We start from the raw sequence: 26071 nt of genomic DNA, 5'->3' as shown, positions 1-26071 counted from the left end.
TCCTGGATACAGCACACTGATGGGTTTTGGATTTTTATCCAATTTGCCAGTCTGTGTATTTTGATTGGTGCATTTAGTCCATTTACATTTAGGGTTAATATTGTTATGTGTGAATTTGATACTGCCATTTTGATGCTAAGTGGCTGTTTTGCCTGTTAGTTGTTGTAGAATCTTCATTATGTTGATGATCTTTAACTTTTAGTGTGATTTTGGAATGGCTGGTACTGGTTGTTCCTTTCTATGTGTAGTGCCTCTTTTAGGAGCTCTTGTAAAGCTGGCCTGGTGGTGACAAAATCTCTGAGTACTTGCTTATTCGCAAAGGATTTTATTTTTCCTTCACTTCTGAAGCTCAGTTTGGCTGGATATGAAATTCTAGGTTGAAAGTTCTTTTCTTTAGGAATGTTGAATATTGGCCCCCACTGTCTTCTGGCTTGTAGTGTTTCTGCCGAGAGATCTGCTGTGAGTCTGATGGGCTTCCCTTTGTGGGTAACTCAACCTTTCTCTCTGGCTGCCCTTAGTATTTTCTCCTTTATTTCAACCTTGTTGAATCTGACAATTATGTGCCTTGGGGTTGCTCTTCTTGCAGAATATCTTTGTGGTGTTCTCTGTATTTCCTGCATTTGAGTGTTGGCCTGTCTTGCTAGGTGGGGGAAGTTTTCCTGGATGATGTCCTGAAGAGTATTTTCCAGCTTGGATTCGTTCTCTTCGTCCCCTTCTGGTACACCTATCAAACGTAGATTAGGTCTTTTCACATAGTCCCACATTTCTTGGAGACTTTGTTCATTCCTTTTTGCGCTTTTTTCTCTAATCTTGGTTTCTCGTTTTATTTCATTGAGTTGGTCTTCGACTTCAGATATTCTTTCTTCTGCTTGGTCAATTCGGCTATTGAAACTTGTGCATGCTTCACGAAGTTCTCGTATTGTGTTTTTCAGCTCCTTTAATTCATTCATATTCCTCTCTAAGTTATCCATTCTTGTTATCATTTCCTCATATCTTTTTTTAAGTTCCTTAGTTTCTTTGCATTGATTTAATACACGTTCTTTTAGCTCACAAAAGTTTCTCATTATCCACCTTCTGAAGTCTAATTCCGTCATTTTGTCACAGTCATTCTCCGTCCAGCTTTGCTCCCTTACTGGTGAGGAGTTTTGGTCCTTTCTAGGAGGCGAGGTGTTCTGGTTTCGGGTGTTTTCATCCTTTTTTCGCTGGTTTCTTCCCATCTTTGTGGGTTTATCCGCTTGTCTTCTGCGTAGTTGCTGACTTTTCGATTGCGTCTCTGAGTGGACACCCAGATTGTTGATGATGAAGTATTTCTGTTACTTGGTTTTCCTTCTACCAGCCTAGCCCCTTCGCTGTACGACTGCTGAGGTCCACTCCAGGCCCTGCTTGTCTGGGGTGCACCTCTAGCAGCTGTGGCACAGTGAGGGATGCTACCCGTTTCTTTTTCTGCTATCTTTGTCCCAGGATGATGCCTGCCAAATGTCAGTCTTTTGGATATAGAGGGGTCAGGGAGCTGCTTGAGGAGACAGTCTGTACTTTTTTGGAGCTCAATTGCTGAGCTGTGAGCTCTGTTGTTCATTCAGGGCTGTTAGGCTGCTATGTTTGATTTTGCTGCAACAGAGCTCATTAAAAAAACCCTTTTTTCTCAAATGCTCTGTGTTGGGGGTTCGGGCTTTATTTTTCGATGTCCGATGAGGTGTCCTGCCCAGCTAGAAGGCAGACTAGCCACTGTTTGGCTGCCAAGGCTCCGCCCTGCTGTTGTGTGATTCGCCCTGTTCCTGCAGGCTCAGCTGTGGTCTCCGCCATGCCCTGCAGCGGAGTCTCTTCGTTGTAGCGTGTTGCCTCAGCAACGGCAGGCTGCGTCAGCAGTGGGCGTGTATCTCAGTAGGGACGGGTTGCCTCGGCAATGGCTGGCTGCGTCAGCAGTGGGTGTGTATCTCAGTTGGGGCGGGTTGCCTCAGTAGTGGTGGACGCCCCTCCCCCACAGAGTGTCTCGGACCGTCTGCTCGGGATAGTTTGAAATCGCGGTTTTGTTCATACCACTGGGTGTCCCAAACGATCTGTCGTCCCTGCAATCCCCTGGGCTGGCCTACTGTCCAAGTCTTGTTCAATCTCAAGTCGAGCCCTCTCAAGTCTCAGGTTGCTGGTTCAACAGGGCACCTGGACAAGCGTGCCCTGTGGGGATTGCTGGGTAGGGCCAGCCACTGCCGCCCCGGCTGCCGGCTTCGCCAGGCAGAACTACTGCCTGGCATCCCATGTCTTTTTTATACTTGGGAGTTTCCCCGTTCTGTGGGCAACAAAGATCAGTCTGGAAATGCAGCTCCAACTCACCGTTTGCGGATTCAACGAGAGCTCCAATCCTGGGTTGTTCTCACAGTGCCATCTTGAGTCCTCCCCCTATTCTTTCTTTTTATATATGTGACGTGTAATGGGTAACATGTATATGTATTTTATACAGAAATGGTATAATTTTTTAAATATAATTTCTTATTCTTTTAAATAGCTGAATGTCTATGAATATACAATTTGTTGGATCATAACAAACAATACTAAATGAACATCTTTATAAAAGAATCTGGATGCACTTTCTTTCTTTCTTTTTTTTTGAGACAGTCTTGCTGTGTCACCAGGCGCCAGGCTGGAGTGCAGTGGCCTGATCTCGGCTCACTGCAACCTCCTCCTCCATGGTTCAAGCAATTCTCCTGCCTCAGATTCCCAAGTAGCTGGGACTACAAGCACGCACCCCCACGCCCAGCTAATTTTTGTATTTTTTAGTAGAGACGGGGTTTCAACATGGTCTCGATCTCTTGACCTTGTGATCCGCCCGCCTAGGCCTGGATGCACTTTCTTAATTACTATAAGACTCTTATTTTGCAAAGTATTATTCAACTATTTATGAGTTCCTTTCTTTTTGTGCTTAGAGATTCAATCTGTTAAACTCTAATTGTAAAAAGTATCTTGTTTTGACAGTTGCTTAAGGTTTTGGTTTAAAACTTTCATTAGGAATTAAATAATCACTATTCCATATATGGAAAGAAATCCATCTCTTTTATGTCCAAATATCAGTACTCCTATGGAGTTGAAAGGGTCTTAGATATCATATAAGCCAATCTCCATAGTTTCCAGATTAGGAAATTGAGGCCAAGAATGGTTAAATTACTTTCTCCAGATCAAATATATAATTATCATCACCTTTACAGTCAAAGGTCTAGATTTCCTAATTCCACATTCAGTGCTCTTTCCGTATCCAAAAAGCTGTCAAGAGATAGGTGCAAGGCTCTCATCTGAACTATTTTAGGTAATTCCTGTTAATTTAACCCACACTCAGATAATGTACTTCTAGATGTATATTCACTAGACCCATATTAACTGATCTGTATGTAGCTGGTAGGATTGTTTTTAACACTGTAACAAGAAGCATATTAGCAAATTACAACAGAAAAGGAATTACTAAATAGCCAAAAAGCTGTTAGCTGCTTTTAAAGGGGAAACTGATCTTTTTCAAAATTATAAATTATTTTCTGTGTTTATAATCTCAGACCATCAACCTTACCCAGGTGGAAGAACAGTAATGAAATTAAAGGCAATGGTGAAGATTCTAAGGAACTTAAGTTGTTGAATTTCAGAAGGAATTTCTTTGATAGGATTATTTCTCAATTTCAGTATTTGTAAATTTTTAAGACACAATATCTGGGGAATAAAAAAGAGAAACAAATGTGAGTGGAATAATAAATTATGCACATGATTATTTGTTACCTTTTATAAATTCCCTGAACTACTGTAGTAGAATCATTATAGTCAGTTAATTGGCTGTTTCATGTAACTCAGTAAACACCCTGGGTCAACCTTCAATATAAGTGACCAGCTTTAATATGTATCGTATGGTGAAATAGTGCAACTTCTGTACCATACACCTCAACTCAAGAATGGTTCTTTTCTACATGTGAAAGTCACCCTTTCATAGGAGGGAATCACAGAATAATGAGGGAGGAAGGAGATAGCTGCAGAACCAGGAAGATAGGTGGAATTAACCTTAGTGATTGAGAAGTGTCAGATATCATAGCCAGATTATTTCTGATATCACAGTAATTTCAGGTACACTGATTTTTCATGGGAAATTTAAAAACAGAACATACCATTTAAATCTATTATCTTCCTCTTAAATTTACACAAATTTTGAAAAAAAAATAAATCTATGACCTTTACTTGATTCATGTATTTCTCTGTGAATATTAATAAGGTCTTTTATTAATTCTCTTTAACCTTGAGCTCAATCTTGTTATCATCATAACGGTCTGAAATTGGTGAAGCAGAACAAGTTCATTCTTGTAAACCGGAACCATCAGTCCTCCAAGTTTGCCTTTCTCTTCAAAATTATTTTGGCTCTTTGGAATCCTTTGCATTTCTGTATAAATTTTAGGGTGATGGAGCCGTTCATATTTTCTAAAGTCCCCTCTTGTGTCTTTGTAGAAATGTGTTCATTTCCCCTAAGTTACTTAATTGGTTGGTATGCAGTTATTTATACTATTTTCTTTAAATATTTTTAATTTCTATAAGGTCGGTAGTGATGTTTCTTCCTTCATCCTTGTCTTTAGTAATATATGTCTCCTGTGTTTTTTTTCTTGGTCAGTCTACATAATATTTGTCCATTTTGTTGATTTTTTTTAAAAGTAATAACTTTTGTTTTTTAAACTTTCTCTGTTTTTCTGTCTTCTATTTCACTAATTTCTGTACTAATAGTCACTATCTCCTTGCTTATTCTTTGTTTAGGTTTAGTTTGCTCTTTTTTTTTCTAGTGGCTTTACATGAAAAGTTAGTTCGAGATTTCTTCTTTGTAAAAAACTACAGGCATTTACAACTCTAAATTTCCCTCTGAGTACTCTGTAATGCATCTCAGAAATTGTTTTTTCATTTATCTAAATATATTTTCTAATTTCATTTTAACTTATTCTTTGGCCCACTGGTTATTTAGAAGTATGTTGCTTAATTTCCATATATTTGTGAATTTCCAAGTTTCTTTCAGTTTTTTTATAATTTAATTCCATTGTAGCCAAAAATAGACTTTTGTGATTTTCAATCATTTTAAACTTATTGAGACTTATTTTGTAGTCTAACATATGATTTATCTTGAAAATTTTATATAAACTTGAGAATTGTATATTCTGCTGCTGTTGGTTTGAGTTAGACCAAAAAAATTCCACACAGATTTATTAGCCCTAATTGGTTTAGTGTTGCTCAGTTCTTCTGTTTCCCTCTTCTTTTGCTGCTTAATTTTTTCTATGCATTATTGAAGGTGGGATGTTGAAGTGTCCGATTATTATAGTTGAATTTTCTATTTTTTCCTCCAATTCTTTCAGTTTTTGCTTCATATATTTTGGGGCTCTCATATTAAATAAACATTTGCTTATAATGTTCCATTATCTGATAAATTGACAAAATGTTCCTTTTTATCTCTAGTAACTTTTTTTTGCTTTGAAATATATTTTGTCTGATATTAGTATAGTCTCTTCATCTTTCCTATTGTTGCTGTTCACATGATATATATTTTCTCATGCTTTTGGCTTCAATCTCTTCAATCTTATGTTTCTTTCAATCTTAAGTGTGTTTCCAGGAGAGAGCATATCACTGAATCTGTATAAAAACTTGCATAATTTTATACAGTCTGACAATCTGTATATTTTGATTGGATTTTTTGATATATTCACATTGAATGTCATTATTGACACGATTGGATTTACATCTGTCATTTCACTTTTAGCTTTCGACATGTCATATGTTCTTTTAATTCCGCCTCTACTGCCTTCTTTTGCATGAAGTGAATATGTTCTAGTGTAACATTTTGTTACTTCAATAATTTTTTTCAGTATGTTCTCGAGCTATTTTATTAGTGATTGTTTAGAGGATATACACCTTATCAGAATTTACTTCAGATTTATATTAATTTAATTCCAGTGAGATATGAAAATGTTCTTCATACTATTCAATTCCTTCTTTTTTATCTATGATTTCTATGTATATATGCATATATGTTACAGATCTAACAATACCTTATTGTAATTTTTACTATATATGATTTTATGACTACTAAAGAATCTTAAAGAAGACTGAGTATATGTATATAGGGGTTTGCTATACTAATCTTCGTTATTTAACATTTCTGCCTCTACCTTCTCCCATCCTAAACCATTTTAGTGGCTGCTGCACTCTGCCTGACTCAAGCATCCTCAATTTTCCATGAAACCAGTAATAATTCAAATCACCCCACTTACCTGTCCCCAGTATTCTATAACAGAGCCTCATTAGCCTGTCCCCAAAACAGTCTTTCTAAGCCTGAAATTATCATCCTCATTGGAATGTTTTATCTATAGCTATATAACACAGATCTGCATGTTCATGACAAGTTGATTTCTATCACTTTAATAATGAGCACTTTAATATCTTACATGTGACTAGCTCTCTTGTCTTCATACATTACTTTTTAGTGACTAGTATTCTTTGGCAGATACACATGTATTATCTGTATCTACTTAGAAGAAAGGTTAAATTAGTGTGAAGAACTCAGATCTCTATATTCCTTGGGAATTCTTGTCAATTTGTCCTAGTTAAATTAATAAAACTGATGTTATGTATTAGAAAAGAAATAGCTTCTCCTACTGAAAATAAAAACAATATATAACAGAGAAAGTATGGAAAATAATATTTTCAATACTATATAATTGAAATAGGAAGAAAGTACATTTGTCAAAAATGAACTTACTAAAAGACAATACTCTGGAAATCAATGTACAAAACCACCAATTACCCAGTAATCAATGAAGCAATGACTAAAGACACTAAAAACACGATCTGTCCTAATTACTTGCAATGGTTCATTCACTTAAAAAGACATTAAATTAGCTCATCCCATATTTGATTATCCTTCATACATTTTATTAAGCAGAATATTATATTTTATCCTTTGGTAATTAAAACTTGTTACAACAGTGCATGATTACTTTGTTTTTAAAACTTCTGATTAGCACATAAATAAGGTTTATTTTAGATTATATTCAGAGTTAGAAGAATAAATACTTAATATACATTATATGATTATGAGAACACATTTGAGAGCCTCACTATAACATAGTTTTTGAGGATTATATCATGGGACTTTCTAAGAAAGATGTACTGTACATTTTGTACTTCTGAAAATAAGCCATCTAAAAGATGCAATCCAAAATACATTTACAGTACTTTATAGTAACTTCAAGGTATTAAAAGATGTCTATTTTTTATAATTATTATTCACAATAAGTTATAACAGTACCTAACAATGCAAATGGACTCACTTCTGTGGGAAAATAACGAAGATCATTAAATGATAAATTAAGATATATCAACTGGGAAGCCAAAGGTGTTAAGTCTGGACAATTTAGGATAAAAAAGCCCTAAAAGAAAGTGACAAGAGATAAGATGTTAGTCATTAACAATGCACAAAATAGTTTATACAAGGGTAAAACAAAATGAGAACATAATTTGAATGAGAATGTTTTACACAATGTACTAACAAGCCTATACTCATCTCCCATTCATTTTTTTTTCAGCCTGTGAAGAAAATAATTTCCTTGGTAAGTAAAAGATAGAAAAAAAGTAGAAACACTATGTATTAGTCTGTTCTCACACTGCTGTAAAGGAATAACTGACATTGGGTAATTTATAAAGAAAAGAGGTTTCATTGGCTCATGGTTCTCCAGGCTATACAGAAAGCATGGCAGCACCTACTTGGCTTCTGGGGAGGCCTCAAAAAACTTATAATCATAGCAGAAGGTGAAGGGTGAAGCAGTCTTATGTGGCCAGAGCAGGAGGAAGAGGTGGGAGGTGCCACGTACTCTAAAACTAACAGATCTCATGAGAACTCACTTGCTATCAGGAGAACAGCGTCAAGGGGGAAATCCATCTCCCTGAGCCAGTCACCTCCCACTAGGCCCCACCTGCAACACTGGAGATTATGATTTCACATGAGATTTGGTGAGGACACAGATCCAAACCATATTACACAATAAGTATTTATGTATGTGGTAAGTGTAGTATGTGTGACAGAATTATTTCAATCAATAACAAGCAAATATTGGGTGCCTGCTATGTGCTGAAATATAATTGAATCTATTTTATCTTTAGTAATCTTCTTTACCTCCCTTTTATATCTCTACCTCTATTTCTCTGTGTTCCGTCTACTAATCTAGCATCTACCTGAAACTTCTTGTTAAATATGCCAGTTTCTGTACTGTCTTCATTGTCATTCAATTCAAAATATTTCAATTTCCTTTGTGTTTTCTTTCTTGACCTATTTTTTAATTAGTGTGTTGTTTGATTTCCAAACACTTAGTGCTTTTTAATATTTAAATTAATATTTAGCACAAATATTTGGTACTTTTCTAGATAACTTACTGTGACTGATTCTATTTTATTTCTTTTGTGGTATGAGAACTACAATATTTCAATCTTTAAAAATTTCCTGAGACATATTTTATGGCCCAACATATGTTCTGTCTTGAAATTGTTCTATGTGTACCTAAAAAGTAATGTTTATTCTGCAGCTGGTGGATGTATCATTCTATAAATGTTAATTAGGTCACGTTAGTTGCTGGAGTTACTTCAGATCTTCTGTATATTTATTGAATTGTTTTTGACTACACATATCAATTCCTGACCAAGATATGTTAAAGTCTAATTTCCAATTATGATAGTGAATTGATCTACTTCTTACTTAGTTTTGTCAAATTTTGCTTTATGAATTTTGAGGCATTCTAATGATATTTATACATATTTAGATTGTTCTGTCTTCTTCTTTTTTTTTTTTTTTTTTTGAGACGGAGTTTCGCTCTTGTTACCCAGGCTGGAGGGCAATGGCGCGATCTTGCCTCACCACAACCTCCGCCTCCTGGGTTCAGGCAATTCTCCTGCCTCAGCCTCCTGAGTAGCTGGGAGTACAGGCACGCGCCACCATGCCCAGCTAATTTTTTGTATTTTTAGTAGAGACGGGGTTTCACCATGTTGACCAGGATGGTCTTGATCTCTAGACCTCGTGATCCACCCGCCTCGGCCTCCCAAAGTGCTGGGATTACAGACTTAAGCCACCGCGCCCGGCCTGTTCTGTCTTCTTGATGAGTTGACTCTTTAAACATTTCAAACCTCTCTTTACACTTGGTAATACTCTATTTCTTTAGTATTATTTTCTACTTAGTCGGCTAATACAGCCATAAGAACTTTACAATGCCTACTGTTATCTTTTTCCAGTTTTACTTTTTGATCATCAGCGTCTTTATGTAAGTATGCTTCTTGTAAATAGCAAATAATTGAGTCATACTTCATTAGCCAGTTTAACAATCTCTATTATTTTATTGTGGTATTTAATCCATTTACATTTAACAAAATTATTAATGTGTTTAGGCTAAAGTTTACCATTTTGGTAAACTTCTTTGGCCAGGTATGGTGGCTAATGCCTGTAATCTCAGCACTTTGGGAGGCTAAGTCCGGCAGATCATGAGGCCAAGAGATGGAGACTATCCTGGCCAAAAGGTGAAACCCCATCTCTACTAAAAACAAAAACAAACAAACAAAAAAAAAACAAAAATTAGCTGGGCGTGGTGGCACAGGTCTGTAGTCCCAGCTGAAGCAGGAGAATCGATTGAACCTGGGAGGTGGAGGTTGCAGTGAGACAAGATGGCACCACTGCACTCCAGCCTGGCAATGGAGCAAGACTCTAAAATAAAAAAGTGACTTCTTTAAAGATCACAATATGTGCCTTAACTCAACCACCCTTCAATTGATTTGAAAAGAGTGTCCTTTCCTTGCTTTATGTTTTTGTTTGCTTTGTCAAACAGCAGTTGGCCACAGGTATTTGTCTTTATTTCTGAGTTCTCTATTCTGTTCTATTGGCCTATGTGCCTATTTTGATACCAGTACCATGCTGTTTTGGTGACTATGGCCTTGTCTTATAGTTTGAAGTCGGGTAATGTGATATGTCCAGATGTGTTCTTTTTTCTTAGTCTTACTTTGGCTATGTGAGCTCTTTTTTGGTTCCATATGAATTTTTGGATTTTTTTTTTTCTAGTTCTATGTGAATAATGATGGTGGTATTTTGATGGGAATTGCATTGAATTTGTAGATTGTTTTTGGCAGCATTGTCATTTTCACAATAGTTGTTGTGTCTCTGCCAGGTGTTGGTATCAGGATGATGCTGACATCACTGAATGAGTTAGAGAGGAGTCCCTCCTCCTCAATGTTTTTGGAATAGTTTCACCAGAAAGTGTACAAGCTCTTCTTTGTACATCTGGTAGAATTCAGCTGTGAATCCATGTGGTGCTGGGCTTTTTTTGATTGTAGGCTATTTATTGCTGATCAGTTTTGGAACTCATTATTGGTCTGTTAAGAGAATCAATTTCTTCCTGATTCAGTCTTGGGAGGATGTATGTGTCTGGGAATTTACCTATCTCTTCTAGGTTTTCTAGTTTGTGTGCATAAAGGTGTTTGTAGTAATTTCTGATCATTATTTCTATTATTGTGGGGTCATGTGTAACTTCCCCTTTGCCATTTCTAATTGTGTTTATTTGGATCTTCCCTTTCTTCTTTATTAGCATACCTAGTGGCCTAGTTTTTTTTTCAAAACACCAACTCCTGGTTCCACTGATCTTTTGAATTCATTTTTGTGTCTCAGTTTCCTTTAGTTCAGCTCTGATTTTGTTCATTTCTTGTCTTCTTCTAGCTTTGAGGTTGGTTTGCTTTTGCTTCTCTAGTTCTTTCAGTTTTAATGATAGGTTACTAATTTAACATCTTTCTAAATTTTTGATGAGGGCATTTAGTGCTGTGAATTTCCCTCTTAACACTGCCTTAGCTGTGTACTAGAGATTCTAATATGTTGTATTTTTATTCTCATTAATATAAAAGATCTTTGATTTAATATCAGATTTGCCCAAAAGTCATTCAGGAGCATGTCATTCGATTTTCATGTAATTGCATGGTTTGAGTGATTTTAAAAGTCTTAACTTCTATTTTTACTGTGCTATGGTCCAAAATTGTATTTGGTATAATTTCGGTTATTGACATGGTTTTGTTGTGTCTGTACCAAAATCTCTCCTTGAATTGTATCTTCCATAATCACCATGTATCATGGGAGGGATCTGGTGGGAGGTAAATGAATCATAGGGGTGGATTTTTCCCATGATGCTCTGGTGAAAGTGAATAAGTCACATGAGAGCTGATGGTTTTATAAAGGGCAGTTCCCCTGCACATGCTCTCTTGCCTACTGTTATGTAAGATGTGTCTTTGCTTCTTCTTTGCCTTCAACCATGATTGTGAGGCCTCTCTAGCCATGTGGAACTGTTAGTCCATTAACCCTCTTTTTCTTTACAAATTACCCAGTCTTGGGTATTTCTTCATAGCAGTAAGACAATGTACTAATATAGTCATTTTGCATTTGCTGAGGGTTGTTTTGTGTCCAGTTACATGGTTCGTTTTAGGGTATGTGTCATATGGCATTGAGAAGAATTCTGTTGTTTTGGGGGTAGAGAATTCTGTAAACATCTATCAGATTCATTTTTGTCCAATGTCAAATATCTTCGTTAATTTTCTGCCTTGATAATCTGTCTAATTCTGTTAGTGGAGTGCTGATGTCTCCCACTATCATTGTGAGGGAGTCTCAGTCTCTGGGTAGATATCTAATAATTTGCTTTATGAATCTGGGTGCTCCTGTGTTGGGTGCATATATATTTAGGATAGTTACATCTTCTGGTTGAACTGAGACCTTTAACATTTGTGTAATGCCCTTGTTTGTCTTTTTTGATCTTTGTTGGTTTAAAATCTGTTTTCTCTGAAATTAGGGTTGCCTGAAATTAGGTCCATCTAGTCCTGGATTTTACTTTGTCTGGAAGTTTTTGGTTAATCTGATTTCATCTCATTACTTGTTAAAGGTCTGTTCAGATTTTTATTTGTTCTTGAGTCAGTTTTGGTAATCTGTGTTTTTCTAGAAATGTTTCCACTTAACCTAGGTTATATAATTCATTGGCATACAATAATTTATAATATTTTCTTATAATCCCCTTTATTTTTGTAAAGCCAGTTGTAATATCTCAATTTTCATGACTAATCTTAGTTACTTGTATATTATCTCTTTTTATTTGGTCTAGCTAAGGATTTATCTTGTTAATCTTTACAAATAATCTACCTTTGTTTTCATTGATTTTCTCTACTGTTTTTCTATTATCTGTTTCATTTATCTCTGCTTTATTTTTGTTTTCTACTTTCTGTTAACTTTGGGTTTAGTTTACTTTCTTTGTACAAGTTTTTTAAGGTGTAAAGTTAAATTCTTACTTTGAGATTTATCTTCTCCACATACTCCTTTCCCTCGGGTACCTATAGCCTTCTCCCTACATTAACATCTTGTACACCATGTTGGTACATTGATTACAATCAATGAACAAAAATTAGCACATCAATATCTACCCAGGTCCACAGTTTAAATTATAGTTCACACCTTGTGTTATATATTCTATGGGTCTTCAAAATGCATAAGAAAATAGATTCATCATTACAGTATCATACAGATCCACTGCTCTGAATATCACCTATGCTTCTCCTATTCACCCTTTCTTCACTTCTGCCACAACCCTGACAACCACCGATCTTTTTAATGCCTTCACACTCTTCTCCTTTTCTAGAATGTATTGTCCTTGTTGGTTTTGTTCATTCCCTTCATTAGAGCCTTTTGTGTATTTAATTAATTTTCTACAACGTACCAGAATAATTCCTTCCTCACTTCCTTTTGTGTATATTTTAATATGGTTTATCAGTAGTAGTTACCATGGGGACTGCACTTGGCATCCTAAATTTACAATAATCTAGTTTGGATTGATACCAAATTAACTTCAATGGCACACATAATCTCTGTTCCTATACAGCTTCATCTCCCTTCAGTTTTGTCATAAATCTTTATACATTGTGTATCCATTAATATATATTTATAATTATGTTTATGCATTTGTCTTTTAAGTGATATAAGAAAGAAAAAGTAATACAAAGCAAAACCAAAGTAATACTGACTTGTATATTTACCTGTGTAGTTACCTTCATCAGAGTTATTTATTTCTTCTTAAGACTTTGGGTTGCTGTCTAATGTCCTCTCACTGTAGCCTGAACAACTCTCTAGCATTTCTTACAGGGCAGGTGTACTGGCAACAAATGCCCTCAGCTTTTGCTTATTGGGAATGTCTTAATTACTCTTGTTTTTGAAGGATAGATTTTCTGGGTATAGACTTTTGGTTGACAAACTGCTTTTCTTTCAGCACTATTGAAGTGGCATCCCATTCCTTTCTTGCCTCCATAGTTTCTGGTAACAAACTGGCTGTTAATTTCATTGTAGATAGCTTGTACATGACAAAACACTTCTTGCTTGCTGCTGTCGAGATTCTTTCTTTGACTTTGGCTTTTGACAATTAGATATTATGTCTCATTGTGGATCTCTTGGCAGTTATCCTTCTTGGAGATTGTTGAGCTTCCTGTATGTAGATTTGTGCTTTTAATCAAATTTGGAATGTTTTTGGCCTTTATTTCTTTAAATATTTTTTCTGACCTTCTTTCTTCTCTCTCTCTCCGTTTTTTTTTTTTTTTTCTGAGACTCCATTATATGTATGTGTGTATACTTAATTATGTCCTAGAGGTCACTTAGGCTCTGTTCATTTTTCTTTATTTTTTTTTCTTTCTTTTCTTCATATGTGATCATTTCAATTTGACGTATTTTCTAGTTCTGTGATTCTTTATTCTGCCTGATCAATATTCCTACTATTGAAACTTTCTCAGGAAGTTTTTATTTTGGTAATGTAGTTTTCAGCTCCAGAATTTTTTGGGTTTTTGTTCCTTTTGACATTTCCATCTCTTTATTAAAATCTGTTTACACGCTATTCTCCTGATTTTCCTTAGCTCTCTGTCCATAGTTTCATTTAGCAGTTTGAACATATTTAAGACAGTTTATTTAAAGTCCTTTTTCCAGCAAGTCTGTCCATAGTTTCATTTAGCAGTTTGAATATATTTAAGACAGTTTATTTAAAAACCTTTAAATGTAAGTCTTTAAGTCCAATGTCTGTGCTTCCTTAGAGGTAGTTTCTAATCCTTTAGTAGTTCATAAGTATAATGATTGGCTTTTTATGCTCATGAATAAGATGTGCCTCTATCAAGCCTTGTTATGACACTGGCACATTACTTATCTGACATTAAAAAATAGATACAGTTTATGTTAGTTTCTTATGTGAACAAGCCATATTTTTTGCATATTCCATAATTTTTGTTAAAAACTGGAACTGGACATCTTAATTATTATAATATGTTAATTCTGGAAATTACATTTTCCACCTCTTTAGGGTTTGTTTTTGTTGTTTTGGCTTATAGTGCTATTATTATTCTGCCTGACTAAATCTACTATTGAAATCTTTCAGTGAGATATTCATTTCAGTTATTATATTCTTTAGCTCCAGATTTCTGTAGGCTTGATATGAGCTATAGTTATTGGGTTAATAATTTTCTTTTTGTTTTTTGAGACCGAGTTTCTCTCTTGTTACCCAGGCTGGAGTGCAATGGCGCGATCTCGGCTCACCGCAACCTCCGCCTCCTGGGATCAGGCAATTCTCCTGCCTCAGCCTCCCGCGTAGCTGGGATTACAGACACGTGCCACCGTGCCCAGCTAAGTTTTTGTATTTTTTAGTAGAGATGGGGTTTCACCATGTTGACCAGGATGGTCTCGATCTCTTGACCTCGTGATCCACATGCCTCAGCCTCCCAAAGTGCTGGGATTACAGGCGTGAGCCACCACACCCAGCCTTTTTTTTTTTTGAGATGGAGTTTCACTCATGTTACCCAGGCTGGAGTGCAATGGTACGATCTCGGCTCACCACAACCTCTGCCTCCTGGGTTCAGGCAATTCTCCTGCCTCAACCTCCCGAGTAGCTGGGATTACAGGCACGCGCCACCATGCCCAGCTAAATTTTTTTTTTTTTTTGTATTTTTAGTAGAGACGGGGTTTCACCATGTTAACCAGGATGGTCTTACTCTCTTGACCTCGTGATCCATCCGCCTCGGCCTCCCAAAGTGCTGGGATTACAGGCTTGAGCCATCGTGCCCGGCCCTAGGTTAATAATTTTCTAAACTTTTTTTTGTGAAGTCTGTATTCTTTCTTGTTTGTGTTTTTTTTAGAATGATTAGACACTATTTAATAAATAATATCAAATGGCAATCCTTACACTCAACTGACTTTGCAGTATTGTGTTAACAAACAATTTACAGTTGGATTTCATTCTTTGCTTTTGCTGTGAAATAACTTAACTGAAAACTCAATGCCTGAAAATGAGAATCATTTCTGTGCATTTGTCAGTATGGGTTTGAATCAGGTGGGTAGTTTTTCCACTGGTAATGTTTGAGCATCCACATCACCTTCAGTCAGCCTAGGGACAATTTGTCTAGAATGAACTAACCCACAGGTCTGGGGGTCACTGCTCCCTATCATCTGTATCTATGACCATCAGGCTAGCCTGGGGATCATTCGCATGGGGGTGATTAACAGTTTTTACAGAAACAGCAAAGTAAGGTATATTCCAAAGCAGAAGCACGTTGAAGTTCCTCCTTGTGTCACATATACCATTACCCCAGTGATTGCTGTCCAAAGCAAGTCATGTGACCAAGCCAAATGTAAATGGATTTTAGTATTCTCAAGAGCATGGATACACACATCCATGATTAAATTGAGGGCTATTGCTATAACAATTTATAATGCTGGGATAATGTCTTGCTAATTAAATACAAAAAATCAGATCTTTGTATTATACTATTTGAATCAAATTAATGCATCAACTAATACATGCACTTTTCTTTTTTAAAAAATTTTATTTATTATACTTTAAGTTCTGGAATACATGTGCAGATTGTGCAGCTTTGCTACATAGGTATACATGTGCCATGGTGGTGGTTTGCTGCATTCATCACCCTGTCATCTACATTAGGTATTTCTCCTAATGCTATCCCTCCCCTAATGCCCCACCCACCCAGGCCACAGTGTGTGATATTCCCCTCCCTATGTCCATGTGTTCTCATTGTCCAACACCCACTTATGAGTGAGAACATGTGGTGTTTGGTTTTCTGTTCTTGTGTCAGTTTGCTAAAAATGATGGTTTCCAGTTTCATCCATGTCCCTGCAAAGGACATGAACTCATCCATTTTTATGACTGCATAGTATTCCATGGTGTATATATGCCACATTTTCTTTATCCAGTTTATCCTTGATGGGCATTTGGGTTGGTTCCAAGTCTTTGCTATTGTAAACAGTGCCACAATAAACGTATGTGTGATTGTGTCTTTATAATAGAATGATTTACAATCCTTTGGGTATATACCCAATAATGGGATTGTTGTATCAAAAGCTATTTCTATTTCTAGATCCTTGAGGAATCACCACACTGTCTTCCACAATGGTTGAATTAATTTACACTCCCACCAACAGTGTAAAAGTGCTTCTATTTCTCCACATCCTCTCCAGTATCTGTTGTCTCCTGATTTTTTTTAATGATCACCATTCTAACTGGCATGAGGTGGTATCTCAATATGGTTTTGATTTGCATTTCTCTAATGACCAGTGATGATGAGCTTTTTTCATATGTTTGTTAGCTGCATAAATGTCTTCTTCTTTTGATAAGTGTCTGTTCATATCCTTTGCCCACTTTTTGAAGGGTTTGTTTTTTTCTTGTAAATTTGTTAAGTTCTCCATAGATTCTGGATATTAGCCCTTTGTCAGATGGGTAGATTGCAAAACTTTTTTCCCATTCTGTTGGTTGTTGGTTCATTCTATTGATAGTTTCTTTTGCTGTGCAGAAGCTCTTAAGTTTAATTAGATCCAATTTGTCTATTTGGCTTTTGCTGCCATTGCTTTTGGTGTCTTAGTCATGCAAGTCCTTGCCCATGCCTATGTCCTGAATGGTATTGCCTAGGTTTTCTTCTAGAGTTTTTATGGTGTTAGGTCTCATGTTTAAATCTTTAATCCATCTAGAGTTAATTTTTGTGTAAGGTGTAAGGAGGGGTTCCAGTTTCAGCTTTCTGCATCTGGCTAGCCAGCTTTCCCAACACTATTAAATAGGGAATCCTATCTCCATTGCTTGTTTTTATCAGGTTTGTCAAAGATAAGATGATTGTAGTTGTGTGGCGTTCTTTCTGAGGCCTCTGTTTTGTTCCATTGTTCTATATCTCTGTTTTGGTACCAGTACCATGCTGTTTTGATTACAGTAGCCTTGTAATGCAGTTGGAAGTCAGGTAGTGTGATGCCTGCAAGTTTTCTGTTTTTGTTTTTGTTTTTTGCTTAGGATCGTCTTGGCTATGCATGCTCTTTTTTGGTTCCATATGAAGTTTAAGGTGTTTTTTTCTGATTCTGTGAATAAAATCATTGATAGTCTGACGGGGATAGCACTGAATCTATAAATTACTTTGGGCAGTATGGCCATTTTCCTGATATTGATTCTTCCTAACCATGACCATTGAATGTTTTTCCATCCATTTGTGTCCTCTCTTATATCCTTGAGCAGTAGTTTGTAGTTTTCCTTGAAGAGGTCCTTCACATCACTTGTTAGTTGTATTCCTAGGTATTTTATTCTCTTTGTAGCAATTGTGAATGGGAGTTCAATCATGATTTGGCTCTCTATTTTTCAATTATTGGTGTATAAGAATGCCTGCAATTTTTGCACACTGATTTTTGTATCCTGAGACTGGTGAAGTTGCTTATCACCTTAAGGAGATTTGGGGCTGAGACAATGGTGTTTTCTAAATATATAATCATGGCATCTGGGAACAGGGACAATTTAACGTCTTCTCTTCCTATTTGAATGCCTTTATTTCTTCCTCTTGCATGATGGCTCTAGCCAGAACTTCCAATACTGTGTTGAATAGGAGTGGTGAGAAAGGGCATTCTTGTCTTGCGCCAGTTTTTAAAGGGAATGCTTCCAATTTTTGCCCATTCAGTATAATACTGGCTGTGGGTTTGTCATAAATAGCTCTTATTATTTTGAGATATGATCCATCGATACCTAGTTTATTGAGAGTTTTTTGCATAAGGAGCCATTGAATTTTTTCAAAGGCCTTCTCCACATATATTGAGATAATCATGTAATTTTTGTCTTTGGTTCTGTTTATGTGATGAATTACATTTATAAATTTGCAGATGGTGAACCAGCCTTGCATCCCTGGGATGAAGCCAACTTGATTGTGATGGGTAAGCTTTTTGATATGCTGTTGGATTTGGATTGCCAGTATTTTATTGAAGATTTTTGCATCAATGTTCATCATGGATATTGGCCTGAAATTTTCTTTCTTAGTTGCATCTCTGCCAGGTTTTGGTATCAGGATTATGTTGGTCTCATAAAATCAGTTAGGAAGGATTCCCTCTTTTTGTATTATTTGGAATAGTTTCAGAAGGAATTGTACCAACTCCTCTTTGTACCTCTGGTAGAATTCAGTTGTGAACTTGTCTGGTCCTGGACTTGTTTTGGTTGGTAGGCTATTAAATGCTGCCTCAACTTCAGACCTTCTTATTGGTCTATTCAGGAATTCAACTTCTTCCTGGTTTAGGCTTGGGAGGGTATAAGTGTCCAGGAATTTAACCATTTCTTCTAGATTTACTGGTTTATTTGCATAGAAGTGTTTGTAGTAATCTCTGATAATAGTTTGTATTTCTGTGGGATCGGTGATGATATCCCCTTTATCACTTTTTATTGCATATATTTGATTCTTCTCTTTTCTATTAGTCTGGCTAGCAGTCTATTTTGTTGATCTATTCAAAAAAACAGCTAGCTCCTGGATTTACTAATTTTTTGAAGGGTTTTTTGTGTCTCTATCTCCTTCTGTTCTGCGTTGATCTTAGTTATTTCTTGCCTTCTGCTAGCTTTTGAATTTGTTTGATCTTCTGGCTGGTAGGGTTTCTGCCAAGAGATCCGCTGTGAGTCTGATGGGCTTCCCTTTGTGGATAACACTCTGGCTAACATTAGCACTTTTTCCTTTATTTCAACCCTGGTGAATCTGACAATTATGTGCCTTGGGGTTGTTCTTCTCAAGGAATACCTTTGTGGTGTTCTCTGTATTTCCTGTATTTGAATGTTGGCCTGCCTTGCGAAGTTGAGGGAATTCTCCTGGATAATATCCTGGAGTGTTTTCCAACTTTGTTTTATTCTCCCTGTCACATTCAGGTACACCAATCAAACATAGATTTAGTCTTTTCATATAATCCCATAATTCTTGGAGACTTTGTACATTTAATTTTTTTTCTCTAATCTTGCCTTCTCACCTTATTTCATTAAGTTGATCTTCAATCTCTGATATCCTTTCTTCCGCTTGATTGATTCAGCTATTGAAACTTGTGTATGAGTCTCAAAGTTCTTGTGCTGTGTTTTTCAGCTCCATCAAGTCGTTTATGTTCTTCTCTACACTGGTTATTCTAGTTAGCATTTCATCTAACCTTTTTTCAAGGTTCTCAGTTTCCTTACATTGGGTTAGAACATGCTCCATTAGCTCAGAGAAGTTTTTTAACCCACCTTTTGAGGCTTGCTTCTGTCAATTCATCAAATTCATTCTCTATCCAGTTTTGCTCCCTTGGTGGTGAGGAGTTGTGATCCCTTGAAGGAGAAGAGACATTCTGGTTTTTGGCAATTTCAGTCTTTTTTTAGCTGGTTTCTTCCCATCTTTGTGGATTTATCTACCTTTGGTCTTTAAAGTTGGTGACTTTTGGATGGAGACTCTGAGTGGACTTCCTTTCTGTTGATGTTAAAGCCATTTCTTTCTGTTTGTTAGTTTTCCTTCTAACAGTCAGGCCCCTCTGCTGCAGGTCTGCTGCAGTTTGCTGGAGGTCCACTCCAGGCGCTGCTTGCCTGGGAATCACCCATAGGGGCTGCAGAACAGCAAAGATTGCTGCCTGTTCCTTCCTCTGGTAGCTTCGTCCCAAAGGGTACCTGCCAGATGTCAGCCAGAGCTCTCCTGTATGATGTGTCTCCCAGTTAGGATACACAGGGGGTCAGGGAGCCACTTGAGGAGGCAAGTCCCTTAACAGAGCTCAAGCACTGTGCTGGGAGATATGTTGCTCCCTTCAGGGCTGCCAGGCAGGGATGTTTAAGTATGCTGAAGTGGAACCCACAACTGCCCCATTTCCCAGGTGCTCTGTCTCAGGAAGGTGGAGGCTTTGAAGGTCCATGACAGGCTGCTGTCTTTTTTTTTTTTTTTTCAGAGATGCCCTGCCCTGTAAGAAGGGAATCTATTTCACAGTCTGCCTGCAGAGGCCTTGATGAGCTGCCGTGCTGGGCTCCACCCAGTTGCTGTGTAAACTTCCTGGTGTCGGTGGCTTTGCTTACACAGGCGACATTGAAACCATCTACAAAGCCTCAGCAATGGTGGATGCCCCTCCCCCCAGTACACTCGAACATCCCAGGTTGAGCTCAGACTGCTGCTCTACTGGCTGTGAGAATCTCAAGCTAGCGGACCTTAGCCTGCAGGTCTTCGTGGGGAGTGGAACCTGCCCAGCCAGCTCACTTGGCTCCCTGGCTTCAGCCCCATTTCACAGGAGATTGAGCAGTTCTGTCGTTCAAGGTGCCATTCGACTAAAACGGCTGCCTTAGTTTTGTGCTAGAAACCTGGGGCACTAGCACTGTAGGCATGGGAGGGAATCTCCTGGTCTGCAGGCTATGTAGACCGTGGAAAAAGTGCAGTATCTGAGCTGGGAGGGAATCTCCTGGTCTGTGGGCTTTGTAGACTGTGGGAAAAGCGCAGCATCTAAGCTGGGAGGGAATCTCCTGGTCTGCGGGCTATGTAGACTGTGGGAAAAGCGCAGTATCTGAGCTGGGAGGGAATCTCCTGGTCTGTGGGCTTTGTAGACTGTGGGAAAAGCGCAGCATCTAAACTGGGAGGGAATCTCCTGGTCTGCGGGCTATGTAGACTGTGGGAAAAGCACAGAACCTGAGCTGGGAGGGAATCTCCTGGTCTACGGGCTTTGTAGACTGTGGGAAAAGCGCAGTATCTGAGCTGGGAGGGAATCTCCTGGTCTGCGGGCTTTGTAGACTGTGGGAAAAGCACAGTATCTGAGCTGGGAGGGAATCTCCTGGTCTGCCGTCTTTGTAGACTGTGGGAAAAGCGCAGTATCCTAGCTGGGAGGGAATCTCCTGGTCTGTGGGCTTTGTAGACTGTGGGAAAAGCGCAGAACCTGAGCTGGGAAGGAATCTCCTGGTCTGCGGGCTTTGTAGACTGTGGGAAAGGCGCAGTATCTGAGCTGGGAGGGAAACTCCTGGTCTGCGGGCTTTGTAGACTGTGAGAAAAGCCCAGTATCTCAGCTGGGAGGGAATCTCCTGGTCTGTGGGCTTTGTAGACTGTGGGAAAAGCACAGCATCCGAGCTGGGGGGGAATCTCCTGGTCTGTGGGCTTTGTAGACTGTGGGAAAAGCGCAGCATCCGAGCTGGGAGGGAATCTCCTGGTCTGTGGGCTTTGTAGACTGTGGGAAAAGTGCAGTATCTCAGCTGGGAGGGAATCTCCTGGTCTGCAGGCTTTGTAGACGGTGGGAAAAGTGCAGTACCTGAGCTGGGAGGGAATCTCCTGGTCTGAGGGCTTTGTAGACTGTGGGAAAAGTGCAGTATCCGAGCTGGGAGGGAATCTCCTGGTCTGTGGGCTTTGTAGACTGTGGGAAAAGCACAGTACCTGAGCTGGGAGGGAATCTCCTGGTCTACGGGCTTTGTAGACTGTGGGAAAAGTGCAGTACCTGAGCTGGGAGGGAATCTCCTGGTCTACGGGCTTTGTAGACTGTGGGAAAAGCGCAGTACCTGAGCTGGGAGGGAATTTCCTGATCTACGGGCTTTGTAGACTGTGGGAAAAGCGCAGTATCTGAGCTGGGAGGGAATCTCCTGGTCTGCGGGCTTTGTAGACTGTGGGAAAAGCACAGTATCTGAGCTGGAGTGCCGCAGTGTCCAGAAAAGTCTCTAATGGCTCCATTTGGCTGGGAAAGAGACTTCTCTGGCCCCTTGCACCTCTCGGGTGAGGTGATGCCCCACCCTGCCTCGGCTTGCCCACCTTGGGCTGTTCCCATTGTCTAACCAGTCCTAATGAGATGAACCTGGTACCTCAGTTGGAAATGTGAAGATCACTCGTCTTCTGGTGCACTCTTGCTGGGAACTGCAGACCTGAGCTGTTCCTATTCGGAAATTTTGGCAGAAGTCCACATGCACTTTTTGTGATGGCTATCTTCTTTGTCACATGTTTCCTTTAAAGTCTGCCCCTTTAGCTTGTGTTCAGTTATTGTTTTAACAGAGATTGCTTTATACAATAGAACATAGAGAGAGGAGGAGAGAGAGAGAATTCCATCTTTCCAGATGGATTCTGTGCTAAGAAATTGCTTCAATGCTTAGCCAGGCCATTTACAACTGCCGTAGGTTTTACTTCATGCTTGTACTGCATTTAGAGGTCAGCCAGATGTGCAAGCTGAGGGCCTTCTCAGGTCTTTTCTAAGAATGCGTCTGGCCCCCGCCACGCATCTGGCTTTCCAAATTTTCCAGTATATATGAGTATTATTTTAATGCCCTGATTTTTCAAACAAACTCCCTGTAGCTTTTCCAATTTTTACAACTTTTCTATGAGTTAGAATTTATTTCAAAACAAAATTTAAAATAAAAAAGCATAGATTTTGAGGCCAAAAAGTTCTGGGTTCAAACCCAAGCTCTACAACTTGTTTACTATGTGATCATATACAAGTTACTTTCATTAAGCCTCAGTGTTCTTATCTGCAGAATGAAGATTACAATACCTACTTTACATAATTGTGTTTTTGTTTTTCGAGACAGAGTTTCGCTCTTGTTACCCAGGCTGGAGTGCAATGGCACGATCTCAGCTCACCGCAATCTACGCCCCCTGGGTTCAGGCAATTCTTCTGCCTCAGCCTCCTGAGTAGCTGGGATTACAGGCACGCGCCACCGTGCCCAGCTAATTTTTTGTAATTTTTAGTAGAGACGGGGTTTCACCATGTTGACCAGGACAGTCTCGATCTGCCGACCTCGTGATCCACCCGCCTCAGCCTCCCAAAGTGCTGGGACTACATAATTGTGTTTTAGGAGTAATGTGTAATTGGCACATAGTGGTTACTTAACAAATGATAACTAATATTGTTATTCATGATACTGAGCTTGTGTTTAGTGAAAAGCCATCCTAGTACTAGATTTGTCACAGAGCCAGAGATTGCTAATAACTTAAAAATACAATAAATCTGAATTCAAATTCTCTTATCATGCTAAGTAATTAAAAAAGCACTGTGATTGACTTGGGCCTCAGAATCTTTTTAAACTGAAGGCAAACTAGGGATATAGGGTTAGAGATGCAATTTGAATGTTTTCCTGAGAAATTTCTATTGTAATAAGAAAGTTCCCCTCAATATCATGGAAACTAATTTATACTGGGAAATCTAAAGCAAAATAATGGATAATATGGAGGACACTGTCATTGAAAAGACCTAGCATACCTTAAGATTAAGTGCATTTCTTCCATGTACTTGACAGTTTACTATGGCCAGGTTGGTCATGGCTGTTATTGTTTCATACCGTGTTGCTGCAACAGTCTTAAAACCTTCACCACGTACATGTACCTCTGATTCTATTTTTTCAGTTTTGGTGGGACCTAAATAAAAAAAACAAAACATAAGATTTAAATGTGTTATCACTTAGAATGATGGTTAAGAGGGATTTATCTTATGATAACATTGAGTTACCCTAAAGCTTAGGTGCACACATGCCCTGGCGGTAATTCCCAACAGCCTTCGTCTACGCAAACTCCGTTAGCTGTTTGCCAAATTGGGTGTTGTTTTATTTTGTGATTTTAGATGTACCATGATCTTCCCCAAAGAAAATCACATGTTCATAGATCTCTACCTAGATAATTTAGATTCCATCAATATCTGTCTTTTTATACTAATGTGTAAAAGTATTTTCTTAAAACTTACTATGAATTACATAAAGAACTTCTTAGCTCACAAAGTTAATAAGCGACATCATGTAAGAATACCTCAGCAAGACATCAACCTCACTTTTTCCTTAATATCACTTTGATGTATAATTCAAATGCCCTCTGTAATTGAACTCTTCCTTTACTTTGTAGCTCCCCCATAGGAAATAAACAAAGAAATATCTCAGGACTAAGCCAAAAAAAGACCATCTAAATTTAAATTTTCTTTATTATGACCCTATGGGTTTCACCTTCCATCAAAAATGTCCACTGGACGTATACACCAAAGTGTGGCAGGAAAGCATTTCAAATTTTATGTAATATATTTTATTCCCAGCCATTACTGCTGCATTGCCTGCAGAAACATATTTTATTATGTCAGTAATTCTTATGCTACTGCTTCAATGAGAGAAAATAATGCATCCTAGAACAAACAGAACAAAAAGATTTTTAATTTCTAAAATAGAATCTCTGTGCCCATTTCAGATCAAGAGATGTGAAAGCTGACCACAGAAGAAAGAAAAATATACAATGTAATATAGAGATTTTTTGGCATGGGAGAAAGAATGGCGCAAAAAGGAAAAGAAAGTCTGTTAAGACATAAGTCTGTGGCCTGTTCCCTGCTCTAAGCCCAAGCAGTTGGTTGTTGAGTAGAAATGAGGAAAATGGAGGTGAAGAGGAGGTGATCTCTCAAGAATCTGAGAATCCTTGAATTTTCTAAGGAGGAAACCACCAGAGAAGAAACTCAATAAAGCAAAAATGGCAGGATGACATGGAAGAGACCCAGAAGTTAAGTTACATCATAGACAAGGATACAAAAGTTCTGGGAGGAATGGAGGGCTGTTGTTGGAGTGTTCTGCTATGTATCACCTCTTATTAAATGCACCTACTTGAATTATTAATTTGTTATATTATTTTTATTGTTCTAGAATTTGACTCATTTTTACAAACAAAAATAGCAGTTCTGTGGTGAAATTCTCCAATGATCTGTTTATTTTTTTGGACATAGTAATCACAGTCATTTTTAAATCCATTTGAAACTCTTAATATCTGAATCAAATATAGGGCTATTTCTATTGCCTTTCTTTCTACTGTTTTTCAGATGTTTTGTTTTTTTTAGCATGCTTTGTAAGTTTTTAATTTAATGCTGGACTTTGAGTATGAGCTATTTTAACAAGTCTGGATAATGCACTCTCTCCTGCTCTCTCTCTGTCTCTGGCTCTCTTATTCTCTCAACACGTGTTAGGTTTTCCTTGATTAGCCAGAAAACACCATTATCGAAGATTGACTTGAGCGTTGTTAGGGCTTGGCTATTTTGGTTTTGTCCTCTTTCCTAGAACACCCTCTTTATTCCTAAGGCATGGAATTTCAACTGTGTTTACAAAGGCCCCAACACTGTGTCAGAGCTTGACCTCTACTATCTACCTCTTGTGCAACCACGAAACTCTATGATCAATTTCCTGTCTTCTCAGATAATGTTTTCTGCTGTGTTTCTTGAAGTCTTGTTCTACACATGCACAGCTTAGAAATCAGCTAGCACCCTTTAGAGTCTGTATGCAGACATCTTTTTAGGAGATTGTGATATAGTTTGAATGTTGTCTTCTTTAAATCTCATGTTGAAATGTAATCCCCAATGTTGGATGTGGGTCCTGAAGGGAGGTGTTTGGGTCATGCAGGCAGATCTCTTATGGCTTGGTGCTGTCCTTGTGATAGTGAGTGGAATTCTCATTAGATCTTGTTTAAAAGTATGTGGCAGGCCAGATGTGGTGGCTCACGCCTGTAATCCCAGCACTTTTGGGAGGCCAAGAAGAGTGGATCACTTGATGTCAGGAGTTCGAGACCAACCTGGTCAACATGGTGAAACCCTATCTCTATGAAAAATACAAAAATTAGCTGGGTGTGGTGGTGCATGCCTGCAATCCAAGTTACTCAGGAGGCTGAGGCAGGAGAATCACTTGAACCTGGGAGGCAGAGATTGCAGTGAGCTGAGATTGTGCCACTGCACTGTGGCCTGGGCAACAGAGCAAAACTCCATCTCAAAAAAAAAAAAAAAGTG

At 38.2% G+C, this 26071-nt stretch overlaps 1 protein-coding gene and 1 non-coding gene across 12 annotated transcripts in view; one reads left to right on the top strand and one right to left on the bottom strand.

Moving 5' to 3' along the window:
* Window positions 1-26071, bottom strand: part of LRRC63 (leucine rich repeat containing 63) — a 71463-nt gene that overhangs the window by 25408 nt on the left and 19984 nt on the right. For 10 of the 11 annotated variants that reach the window (XM_035302649.3, XM_017971567.5, XM_035302647.3 and 7 more), the window contains exons 5-7: window positions 23537-23691; window positions 7326-7424; window positions 3551-3687 (exon numbers count right to left, since the gene is read on the bottom strand). In XM_035302649.3, the coding sequence (XP_035158540.2) occupies window positions 3551-3687; window positions 7326-7424; window positions 23537-23691 (391 nt within the window). The remainder of the gene's footprint in view (window positions 1-3550; window positions 3688-7325; window positions 7425-23536; window positions 23692-26071) is intronic. The other variant, XM_035302648.3, reaches the window with a different exon arrangement.
* Window positions 14137-14240, top strand: LOC118154404 (small nucleolar RNA U13). Its single transcript, XR_004744267.1, has one exon. It is a non-coding gene; the product is annotated as a small nucleolar RNA U13 (small nucleolar RNA).

The sequence above is a fragment of the Callithrix jacchus genome, chromosome 5, assembly GCF_049354715.1.
Source record: "Callithrix jacchus isolate 240 chromosome 5, calJac240_pri, whole genome shotgun sequence".
Taxonomy (NCBI): Eukaryota; Metazoa; Chordata; class Mammalia; order Primates; family Cebidae; genus Callithrix; species Callithrix jacchus.
This window is presented reverse-complemented; position numbering and strand designations above follow the sequence as displayed.